The 27,885-nt window shown below is 49.1% G+C and overlaps 1 protein-coding gene across 1 annotated transcript in view; it reads right to left on the bottom strand.

Annotated features, from left to right (window-relative positions):
* CUX2 (cut like homeobox 2) overlaps window positions 1-27,468 on the bottom strand; it is a 227,419-nt gene extending 199,951 nt beyond the window's left edge. The window contains exon 1 of the mRNA XM_033159254.1: window positions 27,405-27,468. Within this exon, the coding sequence (XP_033015145.1) occupies window positions 27,405-27,463 (59 nt within the window). The 5' untranslated portion in view covers window positions 27,464-27,468. The remainder of the gene's footprint in view (window positions 1-27,404) is intronic.
* Window positions 27,469-27,885: the final 417 nt, after the last annotated feature.

The raw sequence follows: 27,885 nt of genomic DNA, 5'->3' as shown, positions 1-27,885 counted from the left end.
CATGAAAGACACAGCCTTGAATTCACTCCTCGTCGATTTGCCCAGAATTTGGACTATTTGATAGGTGCTTTTAGTTAAGCGGCCAATGTGCTAGAGGGCAGGATCGGGACCCTTGATGCTCCCTGCTGAGAGCGGTCAGGATGGGTCAATGTTTTCTTCATGCAAATCTAGTCCATGCTGTTTTGCTCAGCATCAAGAAAAAGGAAACAGAGAAAGAGTCAGTTATTATCTAGCGGTATTTGCCAAGATCAAGTTGCAATTGCAATTGTGAGAGCAAGAGAAACCTGAGGACCTTGGCTGCCTGTGCTGTGGGAATGTGGCACACAGCTGCTACCAGACCAGCACTGGTGCTTCTAAGACCTTATTGATGCTGTTAAAATACCTTGTGCCACTTCTCTTCTTTGCTAAGCCTACTGGTAGGTCTGCAGGGGAGCCAGGAGCCAAAATCAAAACAGTCAAGAGACAGCATGGCGTAGTGGTTAGTGTTAAGCCAGGGCCATGGTTCAAATCCCTCCCAATCATAAAGGAAGCTCTCTAGGTGAGCTTGGACCAATCACCGTCTCTCAGCCTAAACCTACCTCACAGGGTTGTTGTGAGGACAAACTGGAGAGGGGGAGAGTTGTGGGTGCCCCCTTGAGCTCCTTGGAGGGAAGGTGGACCTCAGGACAAGAGAAGAGCCTTTGCTGGATCAAGCCAATGCCCCAAGTATCGTATTTTTCGCTCCATAAGACACACTTTTCTCCTCCTAAAAAGTAATGGGAAATGTCTGTGCGTCTTATGGAGCGAATGCATGGTCCCTGGAGCCGAATTGCCTAGGGGCCAAAAGCAGATCGTGCTCTTTTTTTTACAAAGAGAGAAGGGGGTGTTGGAAGGAAGCCGCTGAACAGCTGTTCAGCAAGTGACCGGGAGAGAGATAAGGCTCCTTTTCCGGCCCCCGCCCCCTTGCCCAGGCCTCCATTGTTGAATGCAGAGGGAGGCTGTTTGTTTCCCCAGCGACATGTGACTGGCTGATTGGATTATCTGTCTGGAAACTGTAGAAATTGCTGTAGGACTAGAAGCTGCAGAACTGTGAGTTGAACCCCATAAAAAACGGGGCTTTTCCTCTTTGAAAAAGAAGCTGCACCACTTTGAGCTGATCCTCAAAAAAGCAGGGCTTTTCCCTTTGCAAAAGAAGCTGCACCACTTTGAGCTGATCCTAAAAAGGGGGCTTTTCCCTTTGCAAAAAAAAGCTGCACCACTTGGAGCTGATCCTCAAAAAAAACAGGGCTTTCCCCCTTTCCTCCTCTAAAAACTAGGCGCATCTTATGTTCAGGTGCGTCTTATGGAGCGAAAAATACGGTAGTCCAACATCCTGTTCTCACGGTGGCCAACCAGATGCCTGTGGGAAACCTGCAAGCAGGATCCGAGCACAAGAGCAACTCTCCCCTCCTGTGGCTCCCAGCAATTGGTATTCCGAAGCAGTTCAAACAGAAACAATCAAACTGATTAAGCAACCAATTGAGATCAGGATCATAGAGACGACCTGAGAATCTGCAAGGCATAAACCCCCTTTCTCACTTCCCCCGACCCTATTTTCGAAGCCCCTTCTCCTTTCTATTCTGCAACCCCCCCCCCCGTTTTCCACCTTCACCCCCACGCCTCCTCTTCCTCCCACCTCCATTTGTGCAAACCCCTCCCTGCAGGCAAGCCACCCCCCCTCATGGTAATCTCCAGCACCTCCCTCCTCCCACACATCGCAACTCCTCAGCACCCTTGTCACCTTCTGCTTAATTATGGACCCATCATGCAACTCCAAGATTGCAATGAGGCGCTACAAGACCTCCAATCAGGGCTGTGTTGATGACAGCCTTAAGTTCTTATGTGTATAGGAAGACATACCAGAACATCACAAGCTTCATGGCTAGAGGGGAGGGGATCTGGACCCCAGTCTCCCCAGTCCCAGTCTTACCATCTAACCACTACACCATGCTGGACCCACTTCCCAGGCCACTCAAATCCTGAAGGCCAAGTGGGATTTCAACACAGTTTGCCCTGCTTTTTTGCCTCCTGTGCGCGGGGAGGGCAGGAATCCCAGCGTGGCCCCTTCCCCAACATGCCAATAAGCCAATTTGATGGTTTAATATCGTTACCAGCAAATGTCAATGGCCCATTTCTCCTGTCACCGTCTAATGAAAATATTACACCGATTCGGACACAGAAGAAGAACCAGCAGTTTCTGCCGCTGGATAAAATCAGATATGCTGCATGATTTCGTTAGGCGACAAGGTAGATTTATCGGTAACCTGATCAAGGGAAAGGACATGTAGCTCAGAAAGGAAATTTTGGAAATTACTTAAAAGGTGGGAAACGCAGAAGCATGCGCTTACACAAAGTTTTCTGTCGCGTTACAGCACTGATGAAATCAGAGGGTCTAAATGGGGCGTGTGTGTGTGAAAATCTGTTCTCTGCGTGGTTACGCCAGGCTAACTTTGGAGTTCTCAGGCTACGTTTTGAGAGTCAGAGGCTTTAACCCTGCACTCAGATTATAAGCTCCAGTCTAGATGTAATTGCAGCAGGCTCTGCACTCTAGAGCAGGATAGTGTCCGTCCACTGTGCCCATCAGCACATTTTCCCCAACTCTACACCCACCTGCCGCCCATACATTGACATCACACACCTGACCAGCCCAAATAAACCACTGTCAAGCAAGCTGAGTACTGTTTTTGGGGGACAGGAGGCGGGCGGGTGTGGGGGACTCCCTGGTCCTGAATGGGGTAACTGTGCCCCTGAAGGACCAGGTGCGCAGCCTGGGAGTCATTTTGGACTCACAGCTGTCCATGGAAGCGCAGGTCAATTCTGTGTCCAGGGCGGCTGTCTACCAGCTCCATCTGGTACGCAGGCTGAGACCCTCCCTGCCCGCAGACTGTCTCGCCAGAGTGGTGTATGCTCTGGTTATCTCCCGCTTGGACTACTGCAATGCGCTCTACGTGGGGCTACCTTTGAAGGTGACCCGGAAACTGCAATTAATCCAGAATGCGGCAGCTAGACTGGTGACTGGGAGTGGCCGCCGGGACCACATAACACCAGTCCTGAGAGATCTGCATTGGCTCCCAGTAAGTTTCCGAGCACAATTCAAAGTGTTGGTGTTGACCTTTAAAGCCCTAAACGGCCTTGGTCCTGTATACCTGAAGGAGCGTCTCCACCCCCATCATTCAGCCCGGACACTGAGATCCAGCACCGAGGGCCTTCTGGCGGTTCCCTCACTGCGAGAAGTGAGGTTACAGGGAACCAGGCAGAGGGCCTTCTCGGTAGTGGCGCCCGCCCTGTGGAACGCCCTCCCATCAGGGGTCAGAGAGATAAACAACTACCTGTCATTTAGAAAATACCTGAAGGCAGCCCTGTTTAGGGAAGTTTTTAATTTGTGACTTTGTATTGTATTTTGGTATTTGTTGGTGGCCGCCCAGAGTGGCTGGGGAGACCCGGCCGGATGGGCGGGGTATAAATAAATTATTATTATTATTATTATTATTATTATTATTATTATTATTATTATTACAGTGCCAAACCATAGTCAAAACAAGCCACAATTCATCAGCCAACAACAAACCATGGCTTCGCACTGTGGTTTGTAACAAACCATGGTTAAGCCTCCTGGACTTGGTTCAAACAAACCATGGCTCAGCATTCTGTGTATATCAAGCCAGTATCTTAGTTTAAGTAGGCGTTCCTCCCACAATGAGAAAGATAGAGGGGGTTTTCTTTTTCCTTTTTCTTGCAAGTTGTTGCATTAAAAACAAATTAGAGGGGGGGAGGAAATCGGCTGCCCAAATTAATAAGGGACACCCTCTTAATTGATCAAAGGGGTTGCTTAGTTCATTAACACAAATCACTCCAGGAATGACATCACCGCAACCCTAATTATTTGGAAAGCTGTGCATATACAAAGACGCCGTCATTTCCCCAAGCACCTGCTATGTATATAGAACCATAGGCTTCTATAGGGACCCCCAAGGGGCCTACAGCCCAAGCCCGTGTAGTGCAGGACTCACAAACCCATGGCGAGCGAAGCTATTTCCACAAACTGTTTGGAGAACTCTAGTCCGACCGCAGAGCTGAAAGTCAGTGGCTGCTCCTTGTTCCCTCTGCTAAAACCCTCCCTCCTTGCTCTCCAACCCACACTTGAAAAAGACCCATTTAGAATGAAGAGGACATCTGCAGAGAAAGCCAGTGATTTTTTTTGGGGGGGGAGAGATTTTAGCTCGCGGAGCATTAAAAGCCGTCCTCTGAAGGGTTTGCTAATCAAACAGCCAAATCTTCCATGAGCAACTGATCCCAGCAGAGCAATTAAATCTTTCCCCTTTTAAAACACTCTGGGGATGTACACACACCTCCCCCCCCCGCCACCCCCACCAATTCTTCCTTCTTTTTGCAAAATTCATTTGATAAATTAACCAGGGGGAAGGAAAACGACCGGGAGTAGTAGGGGTGGTTGTGGAGGTTTCTTTCTTTAAATTATCTTTGTTCTTTCTTTTCTTTTCTCTTCTTTCTTTTTTTTTTTTAATTACAGAATCCACAACGCCTGAATAATGTTTAATAAGAACTATGAAAAATTCCTAACAGCATTACAACACAGCACAAAAGAATTAACCTGCTTACCGTGAAAAAAATGCATATTTAATTAAGAACAGAGAGTTCAAAACTACCCAGAGACTTCCAAAGTACTCTTGCCTGAGGGGGTGAATTACATGCTGGCGGGCTGCTAACAGCGCTCAGAACGGCACCATCATTACCCAGGAGCCCCCATTAAGTGACAATGGACAGATGACATCAAATTCATTTCAACAGGCAACAGGAACTGAAGCGTACACAAGGGTAGCTGCAGAGAGAGCGAGACTAGCCTGCTGGTAGAACCAGACCCCTTGTTGATAGAGGCAATAATTAAAGAATAATGTTAATTAGCTGCTTTTATTGGAAAGAAAAGTTCAGTAGCAGGAGACTCTGGAGCAGGCTCCGATCTTCCGGGGGGGGGGGGAGGCAGGGGGGGAGGGAAGGAACGGCTGCAAAAGATAACAAGGGAATGTTCCCATCTCCCCATCACCTCTCCTTTTATAAAAAGCAGTTGACACAGTGCGGTTTTTGCTAATCAGATATTTACTGCAGCAATACTCCAAAGGCTGGATTACAATAAAGAGGAATCAAATTATGGGAGGGTGAGAGGGGGGGGTCTAGAATGTGAGAAGCTCCACAAACGAAGGAGCCTTTCCAAGCTCTGCCTGCTAAGAGGTCGGGCATGGGAATGGGCACGATCCCCCTTTGCTACCATTGCGAGATTTGAAGCAAGGCACTTCCAATCATCCGGGCAGCCGCACTGCAAGACCCTTTTTGGCGCTGGCCTTTGCTTAGGTTGCATTGCTGGGGGTTGCACTAAATTGACCCTGGGGGTCCCCCTTCCAGCTCCACAATTCTATGATTCTAGGTCAGGAGGTCTCAGTGGAAAGTTGTCCAGGCAGCAAAAGATCTGGGAGTTTTATATGACACTGTGGCAGCTGATCGGCCTTGTTGGAGTCACCTGACTCCCCAAGCCAAGAGGATTCTGGTTTGGGCTGCAACTGCCCAGATGCAATCCTAGAGGTTCAGGGAGCTAACGCCCTCTTTGCAGAATTTCCCATTCAAATCTCCCAGGCTTGTGGGTTCGAGCCCCACGTTGGGCGAAATATTCCTGGCACTGCAGGGGTTTGGACTGGATGGCCCTTGTAGTCTTTTCCAAGTCTACATTTCTAGGATTCTAGGGTCCTGGGAACCCCACAGTGTTGCAGGGCAGGAGAACGACTTAGGAGATCATGCAGAAATTTAGTTTGCATGCCCTTATTGCACTGGGAACGAACTACGAAAGTGCCAAAAGGTGACAGGAGGGTCGTGGGACAAGCCAAGGGACCTCTTTACAAATTTCTTGGCCAACTTCTGTTTGAGGGGGAAAGGGGGGCATGGTTTCATGCTCTGACCCTGCCTCCTCCAGACCCTGTGACAGGGATGCCCCCTGTGCCCAGGGTAGGTGGCCGGGCAAGACTGTCAAGTCAAGTGTTAGTCAAATGTGATGCCCATTGGGGTGAGGGAGCAGCATCACAACTAATCACACCTTGGTTGGGTGCAAGCCCAAAGCCAGAACACAGAGCAAAGTTAGAGCAAAAAGGCCACAGCGACACCTTCAAGCAGAATGCCTTTCTCAAGACCCCCACCAGTCCGACGCTGCAGGGAGCATGGTGGGCATCTCAGAAGACTTTTCCATTTTGAGGACAGAGGGCTGGGCCTTTGAGAGCCTTTCGCTGGAGACATAGGCTGGAACGGGCTCAGGTCATTCCCAGGCTTGGCTGTGAACTGACCCAGCTCCAGCGGTTCTTGTGGGGGAACCAGAGCAGATCCCTTCACTTTTTAAAAACCTTCACACCTGGGCAATCCAAAAAAAAATTATGCACCACAAAAATTCCAAACTCCGCATTCCACATCCAAGAATTCTGTATCCCTCGTGCATTTTTTTTCTTAATTCTTACTTGGTTTATTCTGAAAGTTTTTACTATTTGCAAAATATCCTAGAGTCCAGGCAACCCCAAACTCGGCCCTCCAGAAGTTTTGGGACTACAGCTCCCATCATCCCTGACCACTGGTCCTGTTAGCTAGGGATGATGGGAGTTGTAGTCCCAAAACATCTGGAGGGCTGAGTTTGCCTATGCCTGTCCTAGTCCCTCTGGGGGGGGGGGGGTGAGGAAGCAGCTACAAAAGTCGCTGAACTTGCCTCATGCCATATACACCCACTCAACCACTTCAATCTGCGAACGCGGCCCTGTTAAAATTGCCATGTAATACTCATTCTGCATTTGTTAAGAAACTGTTATTTCCGTGCTGCAGCACCTACACTTTGGAACTCCCTGCCGATTGATAGCAGGCAGTTGCCTTCGCTGTACTCTTTTTGGCACATGCTCAAAGCATTTTTGTTCAGACAAGCTTACCCAGTTATGCAGCATGTTAATAAGTGTTTTACGCTCCTTTTAGCTTACTGCTGATTTTAATTATTATTTGAATATTCTAAATAGCTACTTCAACTGTTGTTGCTGATATAATTTTACTGTTTGATTCTTTTTATAAACCTCTTGGAGGAGTTTTTTTCCTTCTTCTTACAATCAAGCAGTATGTAATTTTTTAATGAAATAAATAATAATACACCACTCACTCCCAAACGAATGGCTGCTAACCCCGGGCCTTAGTTTGGGGACCCCTGTTCTAAGGAAAGGAAGTTCCATGCACATCCTAGAATCATAGAATCATAAGAGTTGGAAGAGACCACAAGGGCCATCCAGTCCAACCCCCTGCCAAGCAGGAAACACCATCAAAGCATTCCTGACAGATGGCTGTCAAGCCTCCGCTTAAAGACCTCCAAAGAAGGAGACTCCACCACACTCCTTGGCAGCAAATTCCACTGCCGAACAGCTCTCACTGTCAGGAAGTTCTTCCTAATGTTTAGGCGGAATCTTCTTTCTTGTAGTTTGAATCCATTGCCCCGTGTCCGCTTCTCCGGAGCAGCAGAAAACAACCTTTCGCCCTCCTCTATATGACATCCTTTTATATATTTGAACATGGCTATCATATCACCCCTTAACCTTCTCTTCTCCAGGCTAAACATACCCAGCTCCCTAAGCCGTTCCTCATAAGGCATCGTTTCCAGGCCTTTGACCATTTTGGTTGCCCTCCTCTGGACACGTTCCAGCTTGTCAGTATCCTTCTTGAACTGTGGTGCCCAGAACTGGACACAGTATTCCAGGTGAGGTCTGACCAGAGCGGAATACAGTGGTACTATTACTTCCCTTGATCTAGATGCTATACTCCTATTGATGCAGCCCAGAATTGCATTGGCTTTTTTAGCTGCTGCATCACACTGTTGACTCATGTCAAGTTTATAGTCTACCAAGACTCCTAGATCCTTTTCACATGTACTGCTCTCAAGCCAGGTGTCACCCATCCTGTATTTGTGCCTTTCATTTTTTTTGCCCAAGTGTAGTACTTTACATTTCTCCCTGTTAAAATACAGGAATACAGTAGTACTATTACATTCGGCACTCAATAGAATTATGGGGTGCATGCACACACCCCACACTTCGCCCTGGAAGTGGGTGCCCAGATCTCAAGAAGGAAAGCACCCCCTTCTCTGGTTTGTGTAAAGGAACTTTCCATTTCTTGAGTTGCATTCCTGCAACAATGAGAGGGCCTAAACTGATGTGGAACTGTGATTCACTTGGTGGTGCAAATGACGCACAGCCCTGCTCCCACTAGGGCAATATTTACATGGGCCTGTGCTTGGTTATTTACTCTCTCTCTCTCTCTCGTTTTTGGAATCCATGTCGCAGAACTGCCGGCGAGCGCATGCCGCGCCGAGCAATTAATATTAAAACAGCCTCTGCGTTGGCTGTGAGTCACTTAAAACTGCAGCTAGATCAATACTCCAGGGTCCTCTCGAAGCTTTGGGGAAATCAGTAAACGTTACACTGAACTAGTAAAAAAAACCAAAAAACCACGCGTACATACACACACACACACCAAAATCCAATAATTACACAGCAAGGCAGTACAAAATGGCATGGCTTTGTCAACAAAGAAACAATGAGATTATCATCGAAACGGTGTTGTGTGCATAATCATTGAACTTCAAAAAAGCAGCCGAAAAGAAAAAAGAAATTCATGCACACACACACACACACACACACTAACACACACACACCTGTCTTGGGACATAGCATGCCGATAGGAAAATCTCTGTGCAGCAGCCAAAAGAAAATAGAATTTGTACAGATAAGGTTAAAACAACCTTTGGGTTACAATCAAACCCTTCCAACCAGATTTCTTTTCTTTTTTTGATCCTGTTGCCTCTTAATCCTCCAAAGCAGCTGGGATGAAGCCAACCTTGCCAACTATTAAATATTAAAAAGGGAAACGGCCTTCCCCATACAACCAAACGCCAAGACCATTTCCAAAAACATCTATCCGAAGTACAGGTCACGTTTTGGGTGGGACGCGGCAATAAACCAAACCTCTCTCTCAAGATCTTACCGGATGTCCTGGCCAAATGCTTTCCAGTTGACCATTTACAGTACAGCCTTGAGGACTAGGAGCTTGGCTGTAAAAAATAAAAACTAGAGGAGCTGAAATTCTCAGGGTGGCGTTCTTCAGCCACAGCAACATTCCAGACTCACAATGTGCAGCTCGCAGCTCAAGAAGGCGAAAGTGGGGGGAGCAGGAGGTGGAAAGGAAGGAAGCCAGAGCGACAAATTTGATCAGCATGCAATAAAAGATCTCCAGCGGGCAAGATAAACATTCTCCATCCTTTTCACTTATTTTCCAACAAGCAAAAATCGCTCCAAGACAACAGGAGTGTGGAAGCAAGATATCAAAATATTTGTATCCAGCAAGGAAGAGGGGGGAAAGAACACACAAGGATGGTATCCATCTAGGTCCTACTCAAGAGTAGGTCCTCTGACAGCAGTGGTCTCCAATTTAGTCGTGACTATCTTAACCCCGTAGGGTCTGAGCACGACTTAACACCAAATCCAGAAAGCAGGTCATAAAACAAAATAAAAGAACGGGCCCAAAATGAAGTCCAAGCAGTTTTGATAAAGGAAGAATCTCCAACCCCACAAGAAGGCATAGAGATTGGATAAAATATTGGTAACAATCTCAGCAGAAGCCTAAAAGGCCTACCACGAAGGAGGAAATCTTTTGTAAGAGGCTGGAGGGGCAAATAACTGTTATGGAAGGGGGGGTCACTTGTGGCTCAAGCCCCTGTTTCAAAGAGGATCGTTTCTTCTACCCACCATTTGTGAAGGACAACCACAAAGCAAGCAAGCCTGTCTCAACAAGCAACTTGCTCTCTTTGTAAATGAATATCCTCCAACATGGTGGGTGGGTGTGGGTGTGTCCCCAAATGTTTTAAGCCTGCAACCCACATCGGCCCCGGCCAGCATAGTTTCATACTCCAAAAACATCTGGAGGCGGCGGCAGGGCAAGAATATCTTGCTGCCTGACGAAAAACCCAGGCACATTCGGGGCACACACCCCCCAACCCGCATCTCCGTAAGTAAATAAACAAATTCCCCCAAAATTCCTGGACACTTCATGTAAAATGCAAAAATCCTTCCGGATGAGCATTCTGCCCCCCCCCCCAAAGGATATGTCTGGGGAAACCCAAATGCATGGCAATCCTGGGCTGAGGGTTCTTTGACACCCCCCCCCACCCATATTTGAGAGGGCTGCCCCCCTCCAAGTTGATAGGCATGGTCATTCAAATTGTGTGTGTGTGTGTGTGTGTGTGTGTGTGCGCGCGCGCGCAACTTGTCATGTGATTATACAGGGCGGGGCTTAACAGCAACCCACCCACCCCCAATATTTTATTTAAGTTGGCACCTGTGCTGAATGGATTGGGTTGACTCTTAGGCCACATTCAAAGCACTGTGATAGCACTGCACATGGTCATAGCTTGCCCCGCAGAATTTCTGGGAGTTATAGTTTGTTAAGGGTGCTGATGGCTTACTACTACTGCTGCTGCTACTACTACTACTATTTATTAAATTTGTATACCGCTCTATACTCACAGGTCTCAGATTGGTCACAAAATAAAATCATGATAAAAAGGTAAAGGGACCCCTGACCATTAGGTCCAGTCGCGGACGACTCTGGGGTTGTGGCGCTCATCTCGCGTTACTGGCCGAGGGAGCCGGCGTACAGCTTCTAGGTCATGTGGCCAGCATGACTAAGCCATTTCTGGCAAACCAGAGCAGCACACGGAAATGCCGTTTACCTTCCCGCCGGAGCGGTACCTATTTATCTACTTGCACTTTGACGTGCTTTCGAACTGCTAGGTGGGCAGGAGCTGGGACTGAGGAACGGGAGCTCACCCCGTCGTGGGGATTCGAACCACCGACTTTCTGATCAGCAAGCCCTAGGCTCTGTGGTTTAACCCACAGCGCCACCCGCGTCCTAAAATCATGATACAAAAACACAAAATGCATCCTGTTGCACTGCGGCGGAGGTGATCTGGCGTTATCTCCCTCGCCAAGTAAAAAATGAAATGAACTCAGGTGAAAAACATTAGAGGGGTTTCTTCGGAGACCAAAAACTTCTCGCTTGAGAACTAGTGAGATTTTGTGGGCAACTTTTGCACACTCCTTAACACCCACGTTCCCGTCATAATCTTTATAAATATTAATAGCAACGCTTTCTCCCCTCTCTGGAGCCTCCAGTCCCTCTTTTTCCTGCTAATGTTATGATTAGAGATGAAAAGCAAGAGAGGTCACGTAGATTAATCAGCTAATATTTATTTTCCCACCCAGATCTTCCATCCACCCCCGGAGACCCTGGACAGCTAGCAATAGGCTAAATAAGAACCCACAACAAAACAGAAAGCCAGAAATTTGCACAAACATTCCCTAGGCTATGACTATGTTGATTCTCATAAATGTTGGTTTCTTTTGTGGGGGGGTGGGGTGGGGTACTCAGGTGCAGGCATTTATTTCGTAAAAATTACACGCCGTTCGAGTCAAGAAATAGATGGAACGCTAAAACCACCATGAGGCAAAAATTACAGCAATAATTTAAAACGTAGGAAAAGAACATAAAAACACATAAATTAAATGTATTTATTTAATCTATTTGTATACTACTTTTCCTCAAGGGAGCTCAAAGCGGCCTAACGTAGCTCTCCCTGGCTTATCCTCACAACAAAACTGTGAGGTAGCCTAGGCTGAGAGTGACGAGCCAAGGGTCACCGAGTGAGCTTTGTGGCCAAGTGCGGGGATTCGAACCCTGGTCTCCCAGCTCCTGGTCCGGCACTTTAACCACTGTTCTCTAAATGAATTCAACCACTTTCTGCCACTTTAGGAAAGTGTGCATTGCTATCTTACATAATGTATGTTCCTTTTTCCCTTTTATCTTACTGTAAGATTTTAATCTTCTGCAATTATATTGCTTAAACTGAGCATGCCTTTCTATCAAGTAAAAAAAAAAAAGCAGTATGCATTTTCATTACATGTATTAAAAAAAAGAACATCCCTCTCGTCCATACTCATACTGAAATTCTTACTCGCAACACCCCACAGGTCCCTGAAACCCATGCGCAGCGCAGCGAACATGGAAATGTGTTTCCCTTAAACAACTAAGGGTGTTACACTAAGAAAAGGCAAGGAATTTAAACCTTTTTAATATAGCAATAGTAATAATAATAATAATAAAATCACAATTTGCAAGCTGGCGATCTAAAAGCTTTATGCTCGGCAGGGGGAAACAGCATTAGCTCAGGGATCTGAGAATGCATGGATAATTCCTGCATTTTTTAGTCTCTGTGGCTAAGAAGAAAGGACTAGGAGGGCACCCAGCTCATTTACCAAGCATAGAGGTGCAGGCGGTCGGCTAAGGTTTCTTGGTCGAGTATATGCCTTTCATAAGGTGCCTCCAGCTGGCCCTCAGCATTTGGCCAACTCCGCCCCTCGGAGCACATTTGCCAAAGCAATTAAACATTCAGCGACACACCCACCCCACCCCACCCCACCCCACCCCCAAGGATCACACAGCAAGATTTGTTTTAACACCTTATGCTCCTACTCTTCCTCGGTCAAACTCAGATTTTCAAGACTGCGGTTTTGGAAGTGCTTGAATTACTTAGGATTCGCTTGAACTGGTTGCCTTTGGCGAGTAGAAACTCTCTCCAGGTGACCAGGCAGGAAAAAGAGAGTTAGTGGACTGTGTACCCATGGTGTGTACCCCTTTATGGTACATGGGTTGGGGCTACTTCACTTTTCCCTACGTAAGGTACCACGGTGAGATTTTGAACCCAGGCGTCCAGCAGTTGGGCTGTGATCCCTTACCCCTTACAAACTGAGCTGATTCACAAGGAACAAACACTGTGCACCGGGGCCCTGTAAAACACTGTCCTCTGAACTTGCCTGTCAGCCTGAGTCATCTGTCCCTGGTGTGAGGACAGCAACCTTTTTCAGTGGGCCGGTCCACCGTCCCTCAGACCATGTGGTGGGCCGGACTATATTTTGAAAAAAAAAATAGTGAACGAATTCCTATGCCCCACAAGTAACCCAGAGATGCCTTTTAAATAAAAGGACATATTCTACTCGTGTAAAAACACGCTGATTCCTGGACCGTCAGCGAGCCGGATTGATAAGGCGATTGGGCCGCATCTGGCCCACAGGCCTTAGGTTGCCTACCCCTGACCTAAGCACTTTCTCTCTGTTTCTCTGCTTGCCATCTTAGATCTCGGCTTTGACCGTGCATATCATTCCGGTCCTCATTTGCCGTTTTTGGAACTTTGGGCCCAACTCCAGGGCCCCGGAACCGAAGGAACGGAAGCCTCACGTGAAGACAGCCCCCGACGAGCGGTGGAGAAAATGCTCCGCTTACCCAGAGTGGCTTCCTCGCCCCCTGCTCTGATGCATCATCAGACAAATCTCCTGGATCTCTCCTCTCCAGATAGCAACAGAAGAGCAGCCTCATTTGGATCAGGCAGAGGAAGGTCCGTGCCAAGAGCTGCCTTCGCCAGGCCAGGTATCTCTGAACTACAACTCCCTCTGGTCATTAAGAAGAGCATGCTGGATCAAGTCAGTAGCCCAGCGAGGCCAGCATCACAGTGGCCACACAAATGCAGGAGCCGAGCAAATTTAGCAGCCTTCTCTCCTTCTGCAGCTTCCCGGGCCCTAAGGAAGCCAGACTACCCTCCACCAGGGCCAGGGCTTTTTCAGTGTTGGCTCCGACCTGGTGGAATGCTCTGTCCCACGAGACTAGGGCCCTGCAGGACTTGATCTCGTTCCACAGGGCCTGTAAGACAGAGGTATTCCACCTGGCCTTCAATTTGAAATAGCCTGATCCTCTATCCGCTTTCCCCTTTCCTCTTCTATGAAGAAACCCTTTCTTGTTGTTGTTGTTGTTGTTGTTGTTGTTGTTCAGTCGTTCCGACTCTTCGTGACCCCATGGACCAGAGCACGCCAGGCACGCCTATCCTCCACTGCCTCCTGCAGTTTGGCCAAACTCATGCCAGTCGCTTCGAGAACAATGTCCAACCATCTCATCCTCTGTCGTCCCCTTCTCCTTGTGCCCTCCATTATTCCCAACATCAGGGTCTTTTCCAGGGAGTCTTCTCTTCTCATGAGGTGGCCAAAGCACTGGAGCCTCAGCTTCAGGATCTGTCCTTCTAGTGAGCACTCAGGGCTGATTTCTTTAAGAATGGATAGGTTTGATCTTCTTGCAGTCCATGGGACTCTCAAGAGTCTCCTCCAGGACCATAATTCAAAAGCATCAATTCTTCGGCGATCAGCCTTCTTGATGGTCCAGCTCTCACTTCCATACATTACTACTGGGAAAACCATAGCTTTAACTATACGGACCTTTGTCGGCAAGGTGATGTCTCTGCTTTTTAAGATGCTGTCTAGGTTTGTCATTGCTTTTCTCCCAAGAAGCAGGCGTCTTCTAATTTCGTGACTGCTGTCACCATCTGCAGTGATCATGGAACCCAAGAAAGTGAAATCTCTCACTGCCTCCATTTCTTCCCCTTCTATTTGCCAGGAGGTGATGGGACCAGTGGCCATGATCTTAGTTTTTTTGTTGAGCTTCAGACCATATTTTGAACTTTTTGTTGAGCTTCAGACCATATTTTGAACTCTTCCCTGGTCTCCTAGTAGGACCAACTTGGCCAGTTAGTCCTGGTGATCAATTGATGTCTACTGACTGGTTTTTTTTTTAATCTTCTTCTTCCCCCAAATGACCCCTGAATTTTTGAATTTTATTGATATTGATGCTGCATTTCATGTTGTATTTTATGCTGTTTTTAAGTCGTATTTTAATCAATGTTTTATATTTCCTGTTAGCCTCCCTGAGCCCGGTTTTTAAACCGGGAAGGGCAGGGTATAAATAAAAATTATTATTATTATTATTATTATTATTATTATTATTATTATTCCAGCACCTGGTATTCAGAAGCATTCTCTGCACTGCGTAGCCATTGTGGCTAATGGGGAGCAGAATTAAAAGCTGCAACCTCCATGAAACTGTGGCAGTGAGGTTTATGACGCAGGACCACGCAGCTCAGCGGCAAAGGCACAGGCTCTGAACACAGGGGGTCCCAGGTTCAGTTGCCAGCAACTCAGGCAGCAGGAGATTGGAAAGACCCTCTGGATGAGACTTGGGAGAGTCCTTGTGCATCAGCCTAGACAACTCTAGGGGGTCCAGCCACCCGACTCAACCTCAAGCAGCTTCCTGTGTACACCCCTCCATGGCTGCACCCCCCGTTTTGCCTGCTGGGCTGCAGGAAGAATCCGCTAACCTCCATCTCCAGGCAAACCAGCCCCCATCTCTTAATGGGCCGTGGCGTGCACACAATTAATTAATGGGCTTATTAATTAGGAAAGAAGTCCCTCTTTGGGCTGCAATTGGGGTCATCCGTTTCTAAAGTAAGAACAGCCTGTACTAAAGATAAAACGGGGGGAGGAAACCCTCGTAGTCTTCTGCAGGGATCTGATCTGGCGGAGTCTCAATTATGCAAGCCACAGGAAACAGGAAAATTAAAGGGGGAGGTGGAATTGGTTGAAACCTTCACTGTCCCAATTTCTTTCCCAACAACGAAAGAGAGATAGGAAGCTGGCCCAGCCGCTACACCTTGATCAAATTATGGCGGTGGAGCAGAACCCACCTGCCATTCTGCTCCCTCCTCCCTCCAGATGTTCCTGGACTCCAACTCCCATCATCTCTTGGGCTGATGGGAGTTAAGAGTCCAGCAACATCTGGAGAGTCAAGGATTCCCCGCACCCCTGCTTTGTATAAACCAACTCTTCTGGAACACAGGGGGACACTCAAAGCGGATCCAGCATGATGTAACGGGTTTAGAGTTTGGGACGTGGATTCGGAAACCTGGGTTCAAATAAGCACATTGGCTGCAATGTCTACATTTATTTTCCACATTTACCGTATATACTCGAGTATAAGCCGACTTTTCCAGCCCATTTTTTGGGCTGAAAAATCCGCCCTCGGCTTATACTCGGGTGAGGCAGGCGGCGGCGGGGGGAGGAGTGGCAAGAAAGGAGCCCTTTCGGGCCGCTGCTCCTGCCGCCACGGCCGCCCGCCTCTCGAAAGGGCAGGGATCGGTGCTGCATTTGGGAGAGGCACAGCGCTCTGCCAAACGCGGCACCGATCACTGCTGCCCTTTTGAGAGGAGCGCGGTGGCGGCGGCAGCCCAAAGGGGCTCCTCCCACCGCCGTGCTCCTCTCGAAAGGGCAGGGTTATAAACAGCTCCTTCCTCCTCCGCCGCCTTTGCCACTGTTGGCATTTCCCACCCTCGGCTTATACTCAAGTCAATAAGTTTTCCCAGTTTTTTGTAGTTAAGTTAGGTGCCTCGGCTTATATTCGGGTCGGCTTATACTTGAGTATATGCGGTGCTGGCATACAGCCACCCCTGTAACAAGTGTTCTCCGGGAAGCTCCCAAAACAAAAAACAAGGTAATACAATATGATGAACTATAACAAATGCATTAAATGGAAAGAATTAGAAGCCCAGTTTAAAACCGAGAGGTCCAGACTGTAGAATGTAAGTTATTTAAAAGGCCTGGGCGAATCAAAAGGTTTCCACCTGGTACCGAAAAGACCACCAAGATGGTACCAGGTGGAAGTCTGTGGGAAGCTTATTCCACAAAGACTCCAGGAGAGTCACTCCCGAAAAAGGAGACCCAACCAGTCCTTTTGACTGTGACTCTTCTATCTCAAATCTTCCCAACCTAGCACTTTCCAGGAGTTGTAGACTACAATTTCCATCAGCCCTGGCTGGAGCTGATGGGAATTGTAGTCCCAAACATCTGGAGGGCACCAGGCTGGCAAAGGTTGCTCTCTCTCTCTCTCTCTCTCTCTCTCGTTTCCCATTTTAAGGACAAACCCCCCAACTTCCCCAAAGTTAATGGAAGCGATAGCTTATTTACCACTGTCACCTAGGATAAAGAATTTTGACACATCGTTAAATGATAGCACGTTTAGATAAGTCGAGCTGTCACGCCATTTAATGGATGTCTCAACTAGCTGATATGTATGTAAAATTTATGCACTCTGGTATATCACGCAGAGATAATGTTTTAATCAACATCCCACTTTTTCAAGGTCTTAAGATTCCGAACAATGAAAACATTCCGTCCGCCGCTTCCAGACTCCTCCAAGACACAGAGGAAGAAACACACCCAAGTCCTTCAACCTTTGGCACACACAAACACACACCCCTCCCAAAAGGGGCAGGGGAGAAAAAGAAGTATGCTAAAATGGACCCTCTGCAGAGAGAGAGGCACTAGACCCAGTCTAGACCAAGGGCAGGCAATACATCGTCCTCCAGGTGTTGCTGGTCCACAGCTCCCACAATCTCTTGCCCATTGGCTTCTTGCCTACATAACCAGCTTGGGCTTCCCAGAAAAATTTGCCTGTGTAGCCTGAACTAGGCAGGCCTTGGGGTGAGACAGAACTCCCAATGGGGAACAATCCATCCCTCTTCACCAGCGTTCGAAATTCCCCAGGCGCCAGGCCCATTTTGCCCCTGGCTATCGGCCACTTGAAGGGACGCGGGTGGCGCTGTGGTCTAAACCACAGAGCCTAGGGCTCGCCGATCCGAAGGTCGGCGGTTCGAATCCCCGTGACGAGGTGAGCTCCCATTGCTCAGTCCCAGCTCCTGCCCACCTAGCAGTTTGAAAGCACATCAAAGTGCAAGTAGATAAACAGGTACCAGTCCGGCGGGAATGTAAACAGCATTTACGTGCACTGCTCTGGTTTGCCAGAAGCAGGTTTGTCATGCTGGCTAGATGACCTGGAAAAGCTGTCTGCGGACAAACATCGGCTCCCTCAGCCAGTAAAGCGAGAAGAGCACCGCAACCCCAGAGTTGTCTGCAACTGGACCTAACGGTCAGGGGTATCGGCCACTTGTGACCAAATGAAGATGTCCGAGTGCCAGGACGGAGGTGCCTGTCTGGGGATCCTTGGATCTGGACTGTTTTCACACACGAGCAACCCACCCTGTAGAATTCTATCCATTATATTTAATATGCATAATCAGACTGAATTTCAGGAACCAAAAAGTTGTATTGGCCCACAAATGGCAATTAGGCATTCCGTTTTGATGACTGTAATCCTGGTTATGTTATGATTATGATAAAGATAGTTAGAATTTTTGTATTTTTTGTAGTTTTGTAGTTTTTTGTTTGTTGTTGTAATTGTTTGTTTTATTGTATTTGGTATTGTTTGTTTTATTGGAAAATTTAATAAATTCTTTATAAAAAAATAAAGAGCCATTTGGCACCTAACTTATATCAATGAGTTTCTAACACTATTTTTTCAGATAACTCTGGAAGTTGTAGCTCTTCAAGGGGGGCAAGTGTTTCCTAACAACTCTCAGCACCTGTAACAAACTGCACTTTACAGTTGGTAGAGCAGACATCTCCAAACTAAGGCCTGCAAGCCGGATGCGGCCCGCGCGAGCCAATTGTGCGGCCCCCGGTGGCTGCCGCCTGCTCTTACTGGCACAGCACAGTTGCCCATCTCCGGGTCGGCACGGAGACAGAAATAGCTTTTGCGCAGGCGCAAAACGTCATTTACAGCACACTTTTGGGTCTGCGGAGGCCCACACACAAACTATTTCCAGTGCCGCACCAATCCGGAAGTGCACTGGAAAAAGCGAGGGCGCACGCTCCCCTGCCCTCCGGCCGGGTATGTTTGGGCACCCCTGTGGTAGAGCATGACAATCTTAATCTCGGGGCTGTGGGTTCAAGCCCCATGTCGGGTGAAAGAGTCCTGCAGCAGCACCGGGGCTGACGAGAGTTGTGGTCCAAAGCGTCGGGTGGGCACCATGTTGCAGAAGACTGAATCCCGTTCAACATTCTGCTCCGAAAGACAAACTGCTTCCGTGGATACTTGCAAGCAGAGCATTAAGGGCTGGTCCCCAGCATCCGATATTCAGGAGATATACTGCCTCTGCATCAGGAGGTTCCACTGACCTGTCACGGTTAGTAACTTCCACACAGAATGGCTGCTGTAAAATGAGGGGCATTGTAACCTAAGGAGTTCATTGCCAGTAACCAAACACTTATTTATTGTTTTAGTTATATACACCTTCCCCACCACACCCGGGAGCTCACGGTAGCATACTTGTTAGAAACTGAGATAGAAAAGCTAGGAGCCAAATGACTTCTGGGACCTGGGTCGTGAGTGCCAAAACAGAATGTCTAGTCGCCATTGGGGGGGGGGGAGGGTCAGCAACACTTTTTATTTATTATTTTGATAAGCATGAACTAATAAGCAAATCACATAAGTGACACATTGTTAACATCACATTTTTTAGCAGAAATTGTTAATGCATGTTTAATTTGCTGTTTACAGTAAAAATATTGGTATTGCACAAAACACTCTACTTTTTATTGTTAAACTCCTTAACGTATCGTCTGTCCTTAACGTATACTTTGAGGCTTCGAAGCAAATACATTTCAAAAATAAAGCACCCAGACTTTTTGAGGTGCTCACAAATGGATAATCTTTTAGGTGCTAAATACGCCTGGCACCATGCTAGTTTCAAAACCTGCACAGTCCTCCCCATCCTCATTTCAACCCCACAATGATCCTGCGAGGTAGGTTAGGCCGAGAGAGGCAGTGACTGGCCCAAAGTCACGCCCAGTGAGCTTCATGGCCAAGTGGGGATATGAACCCTGATCTCCCAGGTCCTAGTAGCCTGGTGCTCTAACCACTATACTACCCTGCCCACAGCTTTTGACTGTGTCGACCACAGCAAACTATGGCAAGTTCTTAAAGAAATGGGAGTGCCTGATCACCTCATCCGTCTCCTGGGAAATCTCTATGTGGGACAAGAAGCTACAGTTAGAACTGGATATGGAACAACTGATTGGTTCAAAATTGGGAAAGGAGTACGACAAGGCTGTATATTGTCTTCCTGCTTATTTAACTTATATGCAGAATTCATCATGCGAAAGGCTGGGCTGGATGAATCCCAAGCCGGAATTAAGATTGCTGGAAGAAATATCAACAACCTCAGATATGCTGATGACACAACCTTGATAGCAGAAAGTGAGGAGGAATTAAAGAACCTTATAATGAGGGTGAAAGAGGAGAGCGCAAAATATGGTCTGAAGCTCAACATCAAAAAAACTAAGATCATGGCCACTAGTCCCATCACCTCCTGGCAAATAGAAGGGGAGGAAATGGAGACAGTGAGAGATTTCACTTTCTTGGGTTCCATGATCACTGCAGATGGTGACAGCAGTCATGAAATTAGAAGGTGCCTGTTTCTTGGGAGGAAAGCAATGACAAACCTAGACAGCATCTTAAAAAGCAGAGACATCACCTTGCCAACAAAGGTCCGTATAGTTAAAGCTATGGTTTTCCGGTAGTAATGTATGGAAGTGAGAGCTGGACCATCAAGAAGGCTGATCGCCGAAGAATTGATGCTTTTGAATTCTGGTGCTGGAGGAGACTCTTGAGAGTCCCATGGACTGCAAGAAGATCAAACCTATCCATTCTGAAGGAAATCAGCCCTGAGTGCTCACTGGAAGGACACATCCTGAAGCTGAGGCTCCAATACTTTGGCCACCTCATGAGAAGAGAAGACTCCCTGGAAAAGACCCTGATGTTGGGAAAGATTGAGGGCACAAGGAGAAGGAGAACGATGGAGGATGAGATGGTTGGACAGTGTTCTCGAAGCTACCAACATGAGTCTGACCAAACTGCGGGAGGCAGTGGAAGACAGGAGTGCCTGGCATGCTCTGGTCCATGGGGTCACGAAGAGTCGGACACGACTGAACGACATAACATAACATAAACAAAAACAACAACAACAAACCCTGCCCCAGAATGCAAACCGCTGCTTATCCTTACCCACCCTCAATCCCATTAGCAAAAGCAGAATAAACTACACAAAACAATAAAACCTTGCGGAACGATCACCGCAGATCATAAAACAGTGTACACCAAAGAAGCAGCAAGCAGGGGGAGGAGAGAGGAGGAATTACAAAAGGCATAAATCTGGTTATGTGCCTATTAGGAAACAGTGCAAGAAACCCTACATCAGGAATATTACACTATTAAGACCATTTCCGGAGCCTAATGAAATATGCCCAGCGTCATCTCAGAGAGAATTATTTATCTGTCCTCATTTCCACGAGCTCTCGCTATACCGGCGATCAAAGCATTTGGGGGGGCTATCGTGCTATCGGCATGTATTACACGCGGCCCCCATTTGTCAATGTTGTCCAAACACCATTGCCCCCGGATCCCGTTTACAAATAAAGCGCCCTTTCTAGGGAGTAACCTGCACCTTCTGGTTCAGGTTGCCCTGGAAACAGGGTCAAGCAGTTCCACGTGTTCACTGAGATTCTGCAGGACCACAACAAAGGGGAATTAACAAAGTGCTGGGGGGCAAGCAAGTATCTAGTCCTTATTGACTGTGCTGGGCAAACGCCTGCAAGGAATCTGAGCCGCTGACAACATGCACCTGAGCATTTCCTGTACAGAAGGAAGCCTCACCCACTGGGCAGCAGCGTTTGGGGTTGCAGACGGTGATCACTCTTCCTGCCATGTCGCCCACTTGGTTTGCTACTATGGGATTTACTCCCAGGTAGGATGCAGAGGTTTGCTTTGGCTGAATTAGTTATCTAGTAAACGGAGGCCTCAAAACCCTTGCAACTGCTCTCATACACACACACACACTGTATATATAAAATGAAAAATTATGCAAAGTAGCAAACATTGCAAAATAAATTAAGATACATACTTAATTTCAGAATTCAGATTGCCGGCGGGGTGTGTGTGTGTCCAAGTTTTATTTTCTTCAGCGTGGAACACACACAGGTGGTCCTTGAAGGATGTCAGAGTGTGCCCTCCATCGCAGCTCATGCAATCCGCTGGTCAGTCTCTCCATGCTTGAGCTCTGGGCTGGCATGCCCAAGGGGGGGCTGTAATGGAGACTGATGGAAGGAATCACTGGCAGGGCAGGGGCTGATGGGAAACGTACTCCAGAACATCTGGAGGGCACCCAGTTCTGCTTGGGAAGCCCTGTTCTCTCTGGCCAAATATGAGCAATGATGTCAAGGCTGGGGAGGGGCTGGGGGGTGTGCTCTTAAAGGGGAATGACCCCATATCTCCTGGGCCTAGCGGCAATTCTCTTTCATACATTGTGCGAAGCGTGGTTACATGATTATCTCTCACCCCCCCAAAAAAAGAACCCACCCACCGACATCACTCCACTTTGCAGTTGCCCCAGTTTCTACAAGGATGGATGATCCTATTTTAGAGCTGAAGTTGGGAGTATGAATGAAGTACAGTAGTGACAATGGAGGTTCGGGTATCTCACCAGCACATCTCGATGGTCAGGAGATATCCGAATCCAGACCCAAATCCAGACACATGTGGGGCATGGAAAGGTATGGCAGCCCCAAGTGCTGCCCAGCTCCAACTAGGAAGCATAGAACCATAGAATTGTAAAGCTGGAAGGTTCCCCAAGGGTCATCTAGTCCAACCCCCCCTTGCAGGAATCCCAACATTGCAATGGTCCTGTGCGTCAGGTGCTAATTCCCTATACCATCACCTGCTGGGGGGAGGGTGGGCAAGCAGGAGGATCAAGAGGATGGAGCAACTGCTCTGTGCCGTGTTAGAAACGAGGTACAAAAGCTAGAACCCCAACAGCACCTTAAACCTAGGCTTCAGTCGCCACAACGGAATGCCTAGGCGCCCCACAGATCAGCTGATTTGCACAGCGGTGTGGCACCAAGAGACGTGCCTCTTTTGGTGATCCATGGGTCAGCTGATTTGTGGGGCAGCGCAGCAACCAGAGAGGCATTTCTTTTGGTGCCTTGCTGCCCCGCAAGCCAGCTGACTGGTACGGCACGGCAGCAGCGCCAGCCAGCCAGATGGAGATGTTACGTCACCAAACCTGGCGAGCAGACATCTCCAATTCCTCGCAAGAGGCCGCTTGCCTGTCACGAAATGCGGCTGGTGCCCAGTTAGTTTCAAATGCCGCTCCTGCGAGGAAATGATTTGGGGGGTTTTCCCCCCCCCCGCGCGCTTAGAGAAAAGGCGAATAAGAAGAGACATGACCAGAGAGAATTATGCTAAAACTCGTGGGCATCCAAGGAAACTGAACGATGGAAGATTCAGGCCAGTGAAAAGGAAGTTAATTGATAGGGGGTGCTCCCACAAGAAACACCCCTGACCACCAACCCTAACCAGTGGCCGTTCTGCCTGGAACACCAGTTGCTGGGAATTACAGGTTGGGGAGAGGAGAGTTGTGTTCAGGTCCTGCTTTCAGGCTTCCCAGACTGATCTGACCACCCACTGTGGGCAACAAGGACATTGGACTAGGTGTCCCCCCCCACTCTGAACAGCTTCTGGGCTCTCCTGGCGTTCTTAGTTACAACTCGGCCAAGCACACAAGAGAGTTTAAAAAAAAGGCAGAATTCAGTTGACAACGCCACTTCACAAACGCCATAAAGCTACCCAGCCTCTTGCCGATTCTCCCAACCAGCTGGCAGCACCCCTAGCCCCAGCTCAAAAGACACACACAACTGCCTCTGTGGCACCAGGCCCCCCCCCCCACAAAATGCACCAGATAGTTATCACAAACCCTGAGAGAGAAAAGGGTATAATCCCCTTTCATCGAACAGCAACGAACCATCATCCAAATCCAAAGGATTCTACCACCTGTGATCCATTTAGGCCTGGGAACTGCAGCTGCATGGCGTAATCTCCTTAAAAGCTAAACTGCATTAAATTCTCAAACTGCTGATATGTTACCGAAGCATCGGGAAAGTGTACCTAAATTTGCTTCCCCCGCCCCTGTAGAGCATACTGCATTTTAAAGCGCATTTTAATGCCCATCCAAAAATCAAGTACCCATCTGTAGCCACGGCAAGCGGTGGATTTCAGCTTAAGACACCTCAATCCAGTTACGCAGTTTGTGCCCAGAGACAGCTAGAACTTTTGTTGGCGATTCAAACCTGAACGAGAACAAACGGGGTCCACGTTTTGAAGGGCTTCCCCTCTCAGATCTGCCCACCACCTCCTGCCCACATGAGCAGAGCCTGGGGGCTACATGTTTTTCAGGATGGCTTGCTGGAGATCCCATTCACCACCTGCTAATGCATTGCGGCAGGATACCAAGGAACCAGGTAGGATATAGCCGTAAGATAACCACCCACCCCACACAATCCATAGCACAAGTTGCATCAGTTTCCACCTGCAGGTTTCAGAGGAATGTTAGTCTGAGGTTAAGTAGAGGACTAGAGCCTTCGAAGCAGCCAGCAATCTAATCTTGTGGTGCCACAGTTACATCCTACTCAGCTAGTAACCAGTCAGGACCTGCAGCTTCTGAGACCATGATTTAACACAGCCTTGTATTTAAGGAATTGCCTGGTGGTCACAGGGTATTGCCTCTTGATTTCAGTGCAGAAACACCCTCCTTTCTTCCTCTGCCGGCTCCCAAGAGGCTAGCAAAACATTATTGTGCACAATAGGAACTTCTGTGGGCTTATAGCAACCTGTGTGTCTGGGGCATGCAAACATGCTATAACAATTTGGGTTTAAAAAAAAAAAAAAATCAAACGTTTAAAAACTCCTGCACGTTCAAGTCTTCACCCACAGAGGAGGTTGGCCGCTGCATCTCTGCATGATCGACTGCTACGCTGGCCCCAGCTCATTCCAATCCACCTCTGCTGGGGGTAGGTAATCCTAGGATGCTGCCATCATTCCTAACGCAACAGGTTTGCCCTGCCCTCAGAGAAGTGTGCCTGGTGTGCCCCTGCACGAGTCGCTGCTCTGCAGGCACACTTTGGACAGTAGCTCATGCAAAAAACAACAAGGAGGCTGGTTCTTCTGGGAGCAAGCCAATTTTGCTTACTGAATCTAAAGAGGAGGAAGTCTTTTTTTCCAGGCATTTGAGCGAAGGGAACTTCAGGTTTCTTTTTCGCGAATGAAAGCATAGCAAGCAAAGATGCAATTGGGGAAGCTCCTCCAGGTTATAATTGTTAAAAGGGACACAATGGTTATACATACAGACATTCCCCCCACAATAAAAAAACGGCTCTCACGAGTGTGGATTTCGCTAGTACACACACAAACGTGTCCTACACTCCAACTCCTCATGCGTTAAGTCCGTGCAATTCCTGCGGGAAACACCGGTGATTCCTATGCAACCATAACATGCAAAGCTGCCCTGATTTGGGCAGTGTGGATGTCTGCCATCAGTGGAGCCCAGCATGCCCAAAGAAAGATCTGCCCGGCTCAATTTCGCAGCTGAAGTTTCCGAACACCTTCCACCTCCACCACCACGCCAGACACACACACACACACAAGGGGCCCAGGGACAGCAAGGAACAGACCCAATTCCTCCTCTTACTTCTCCCTTCTCCCTTTGCCATGCTCCTGTCATTCTCCATGCTACAGAGCATCAATCATAACTAAAGAGCGAGTGCCCTCCATGCGCCACAGAGGTCTGGTTTGCAAAATGCTGTCGGGGAAGGGAAGGCACTTCCAAAGGAACACAAGAATTTTTAAAACATGGAGATTTGTAGCGCGGGGGGGGGGGCACAGGAGACAATGGGGGGCTGTACTCTCAAGTCAGCCCCACTGATATAAGGATTGCAACCTTCTCCTCCCTCTCCCTAATATCCCAACAGTTTAAAAGAGATGTACATTCCTGTCCAGTAAATACAACCAGGAAGGCTTTAAACAACTCTCTTACCTGCTTTTTTTGGGGGGGAAGAGGAGAGGTGGGATGCAGGCTGGGGGTGGGGGGCAGATGTGCGCAGAGGCGAGAACATTTCCAAGCAGTTCCACCTTATTTTCCAGAAGAGGAGATGCAAATGGGATGGCCAGGGTTTGTTTGTTTTTCGGGGGGGGGGGATACATGCAAACAGATCTACCTGACATTATTGAAATACATTTTGAGTCCAGTTTAAAAAAAAATGAAATGAAACCATCTTATTTAAAGACAAACAGCGAAAATTGCACTGAAATGGGAGGGGGGTGAGAGTGAGGGAGGACTGGAGGAGGTCAAGGGGGGCGTGCAAACACACCTATTTTCAAAAACCACAAAACCAGCGCCTAGGCCTGGCGTGCCGACTTGAAGATGTGGAATGGGTACCAATCCCAGTGCTTGGCAATGGTGGGGCCAGAAGATGCCATCAGGGGGCATCCCTGGGCCTCTCTCTTTCTCACGCCTCCCCCCCCCCCATCCTCATCCCTGAAATGTTACAAAACCCCAAGGCAGCATGCCAAGAGGTTCAGCCCCTTGGGGGTGGTGGGGGAGGTCGCCCAGGACTTGGGACAACAGGATGAGGTCCTTCACCCCCCCCCCCACTTTGCAAGCCACATTAAACAACTCCTCTATAAAAAACTATTCACAATTACTATTATTAATTCAATGAGTTGATCTCTCCCCCCCCCCCAAAAAAAACCATTCTAAGGAGCAGCTCGGAAAGTTCCAGCGATTCACTTGGCACTTTGGGGGAGCCCGTTTTGTGTGTGTGGGGGGGGGGGAATCGTTGTGAAGGAGAGCGCTGGTCGGATGGGGGGGGCAGAGAGGCAGGAGAGCCCGGAGGCGGAGCCGGAGACGGTTCTGGGGCGCATGTTTCCCCCCCCCCCACACGGCACTCCTTCCCTACAGCTCCCGGGACGCCTGGAGTTAGGGAAAGCACACACACACACACACACACACAGCCCCCCCCCTTTCCCCCCACCCACCCAAAAATAGAGCCGGGGGGGGCGGGAAGAAGCTAACTGCAGGGGGACGGGAAGGGGTGGGGAGGAGGCGAGAGAAGTCCGCGCGCGCGTCACCTTTGCAGCCCGGAGAAGTTGCGCGCCGGCGGCGGCGGGGGAGGCGGCCGAAGAGGCGGAGGAAGCGCGCCAAGGGGCGGAGGAGGAGGAGGAGGGCGACGACGAAGCGGCGGCGGCGGCGGAGGGGAGAGTCCGCTCCGGTTCCGGCGGCGCGTCCATCCAGCCCGGCGAGCCGGCTGCGCTGTGGGAGCGCACGGGCAGCGGCTGCCACGGTCGCTCGCTGCCGGGCTCGCTGTTCTCTCTCTCTCGCGCGCGCTGCTGCCGGCCGCCGCGGCGTCTGCGGGATCGAGGAGCGAACCGAACAAAGAGCAGCGGCGCCGGCGCCGGGGAATCAATTTCTAATACCTATCGATGGGGAGGGGAGGAGGGGTGGGAGGGAGGGAGGGAGGGAGGCAGAGGCAGCCAACCGCCCCGTCCTCCCCCACGCTCTCCCCCCTCCCGCTCCTCCTCCTCCTCCTCCTCCTCCTCCTCCCGCTGCGCCCCGAAAGGCCCCGCGCCCAGCGCCGCGCGCGCTCCGGACACGAACCTGGCGCCGCCGCCGGAGAGCCCCGGGCTCCCGATATCGAGCCATCGATCCCGCATCGGCGGCCATCTTGGGGGAGGGAAGGCAGCCGGCTGGCCGGCCGGCCGGCGCGGACATCGGGGGGTGGGGGTGAAGGGGGTGCCCTGCCGCCTCTCGGGGGGCTTCGCTGCGGCTGGACTCGGGGCCCCCTGCTCCTCCTCCTCCCGCCTTCCTCCCTCGAGCGGGATGGGAAAAGAAGCTGCAAGCGAGGCAGTAAAACGAAACGGGGATCCATATATTGGAAACGGGGAAGGGGGGGAATGGGAAGGGGGGCTGAAGACGAGGGAGGGGGTAGCAAAAAGAGAGGTCGGCGAATTCGCTTGCAATACAACCCCCCCAACCCAACGAAACAAAGTATTTCATCCCTGCACCCCCGCACCCCAAGTCCAGGCATGCTTACTCGGAAGTAAGTCCAACCGACTTTAGTGGAGGAGCGTCATAATAATAATAAT

Source organism: Lacerta agilis, chromosome 8, assembly GCF_009819535.1.
Source record: "Lacerta agilis isolate rLacAgi1 chromosome 8, rLacAgi1.pri, whole genome shotgun sequence".
In the NCBI taxonomy this organism is placed as follows: domain Eukaryota; kingdom Metazoa; phylum Chordata; class Lepidosauria; order Squamata; family Lacertidae; genus Lacerta; species Lacerta agilis.
This window is presented reverse-complemented; position numbering and strand designations above follow the sequence as displayed.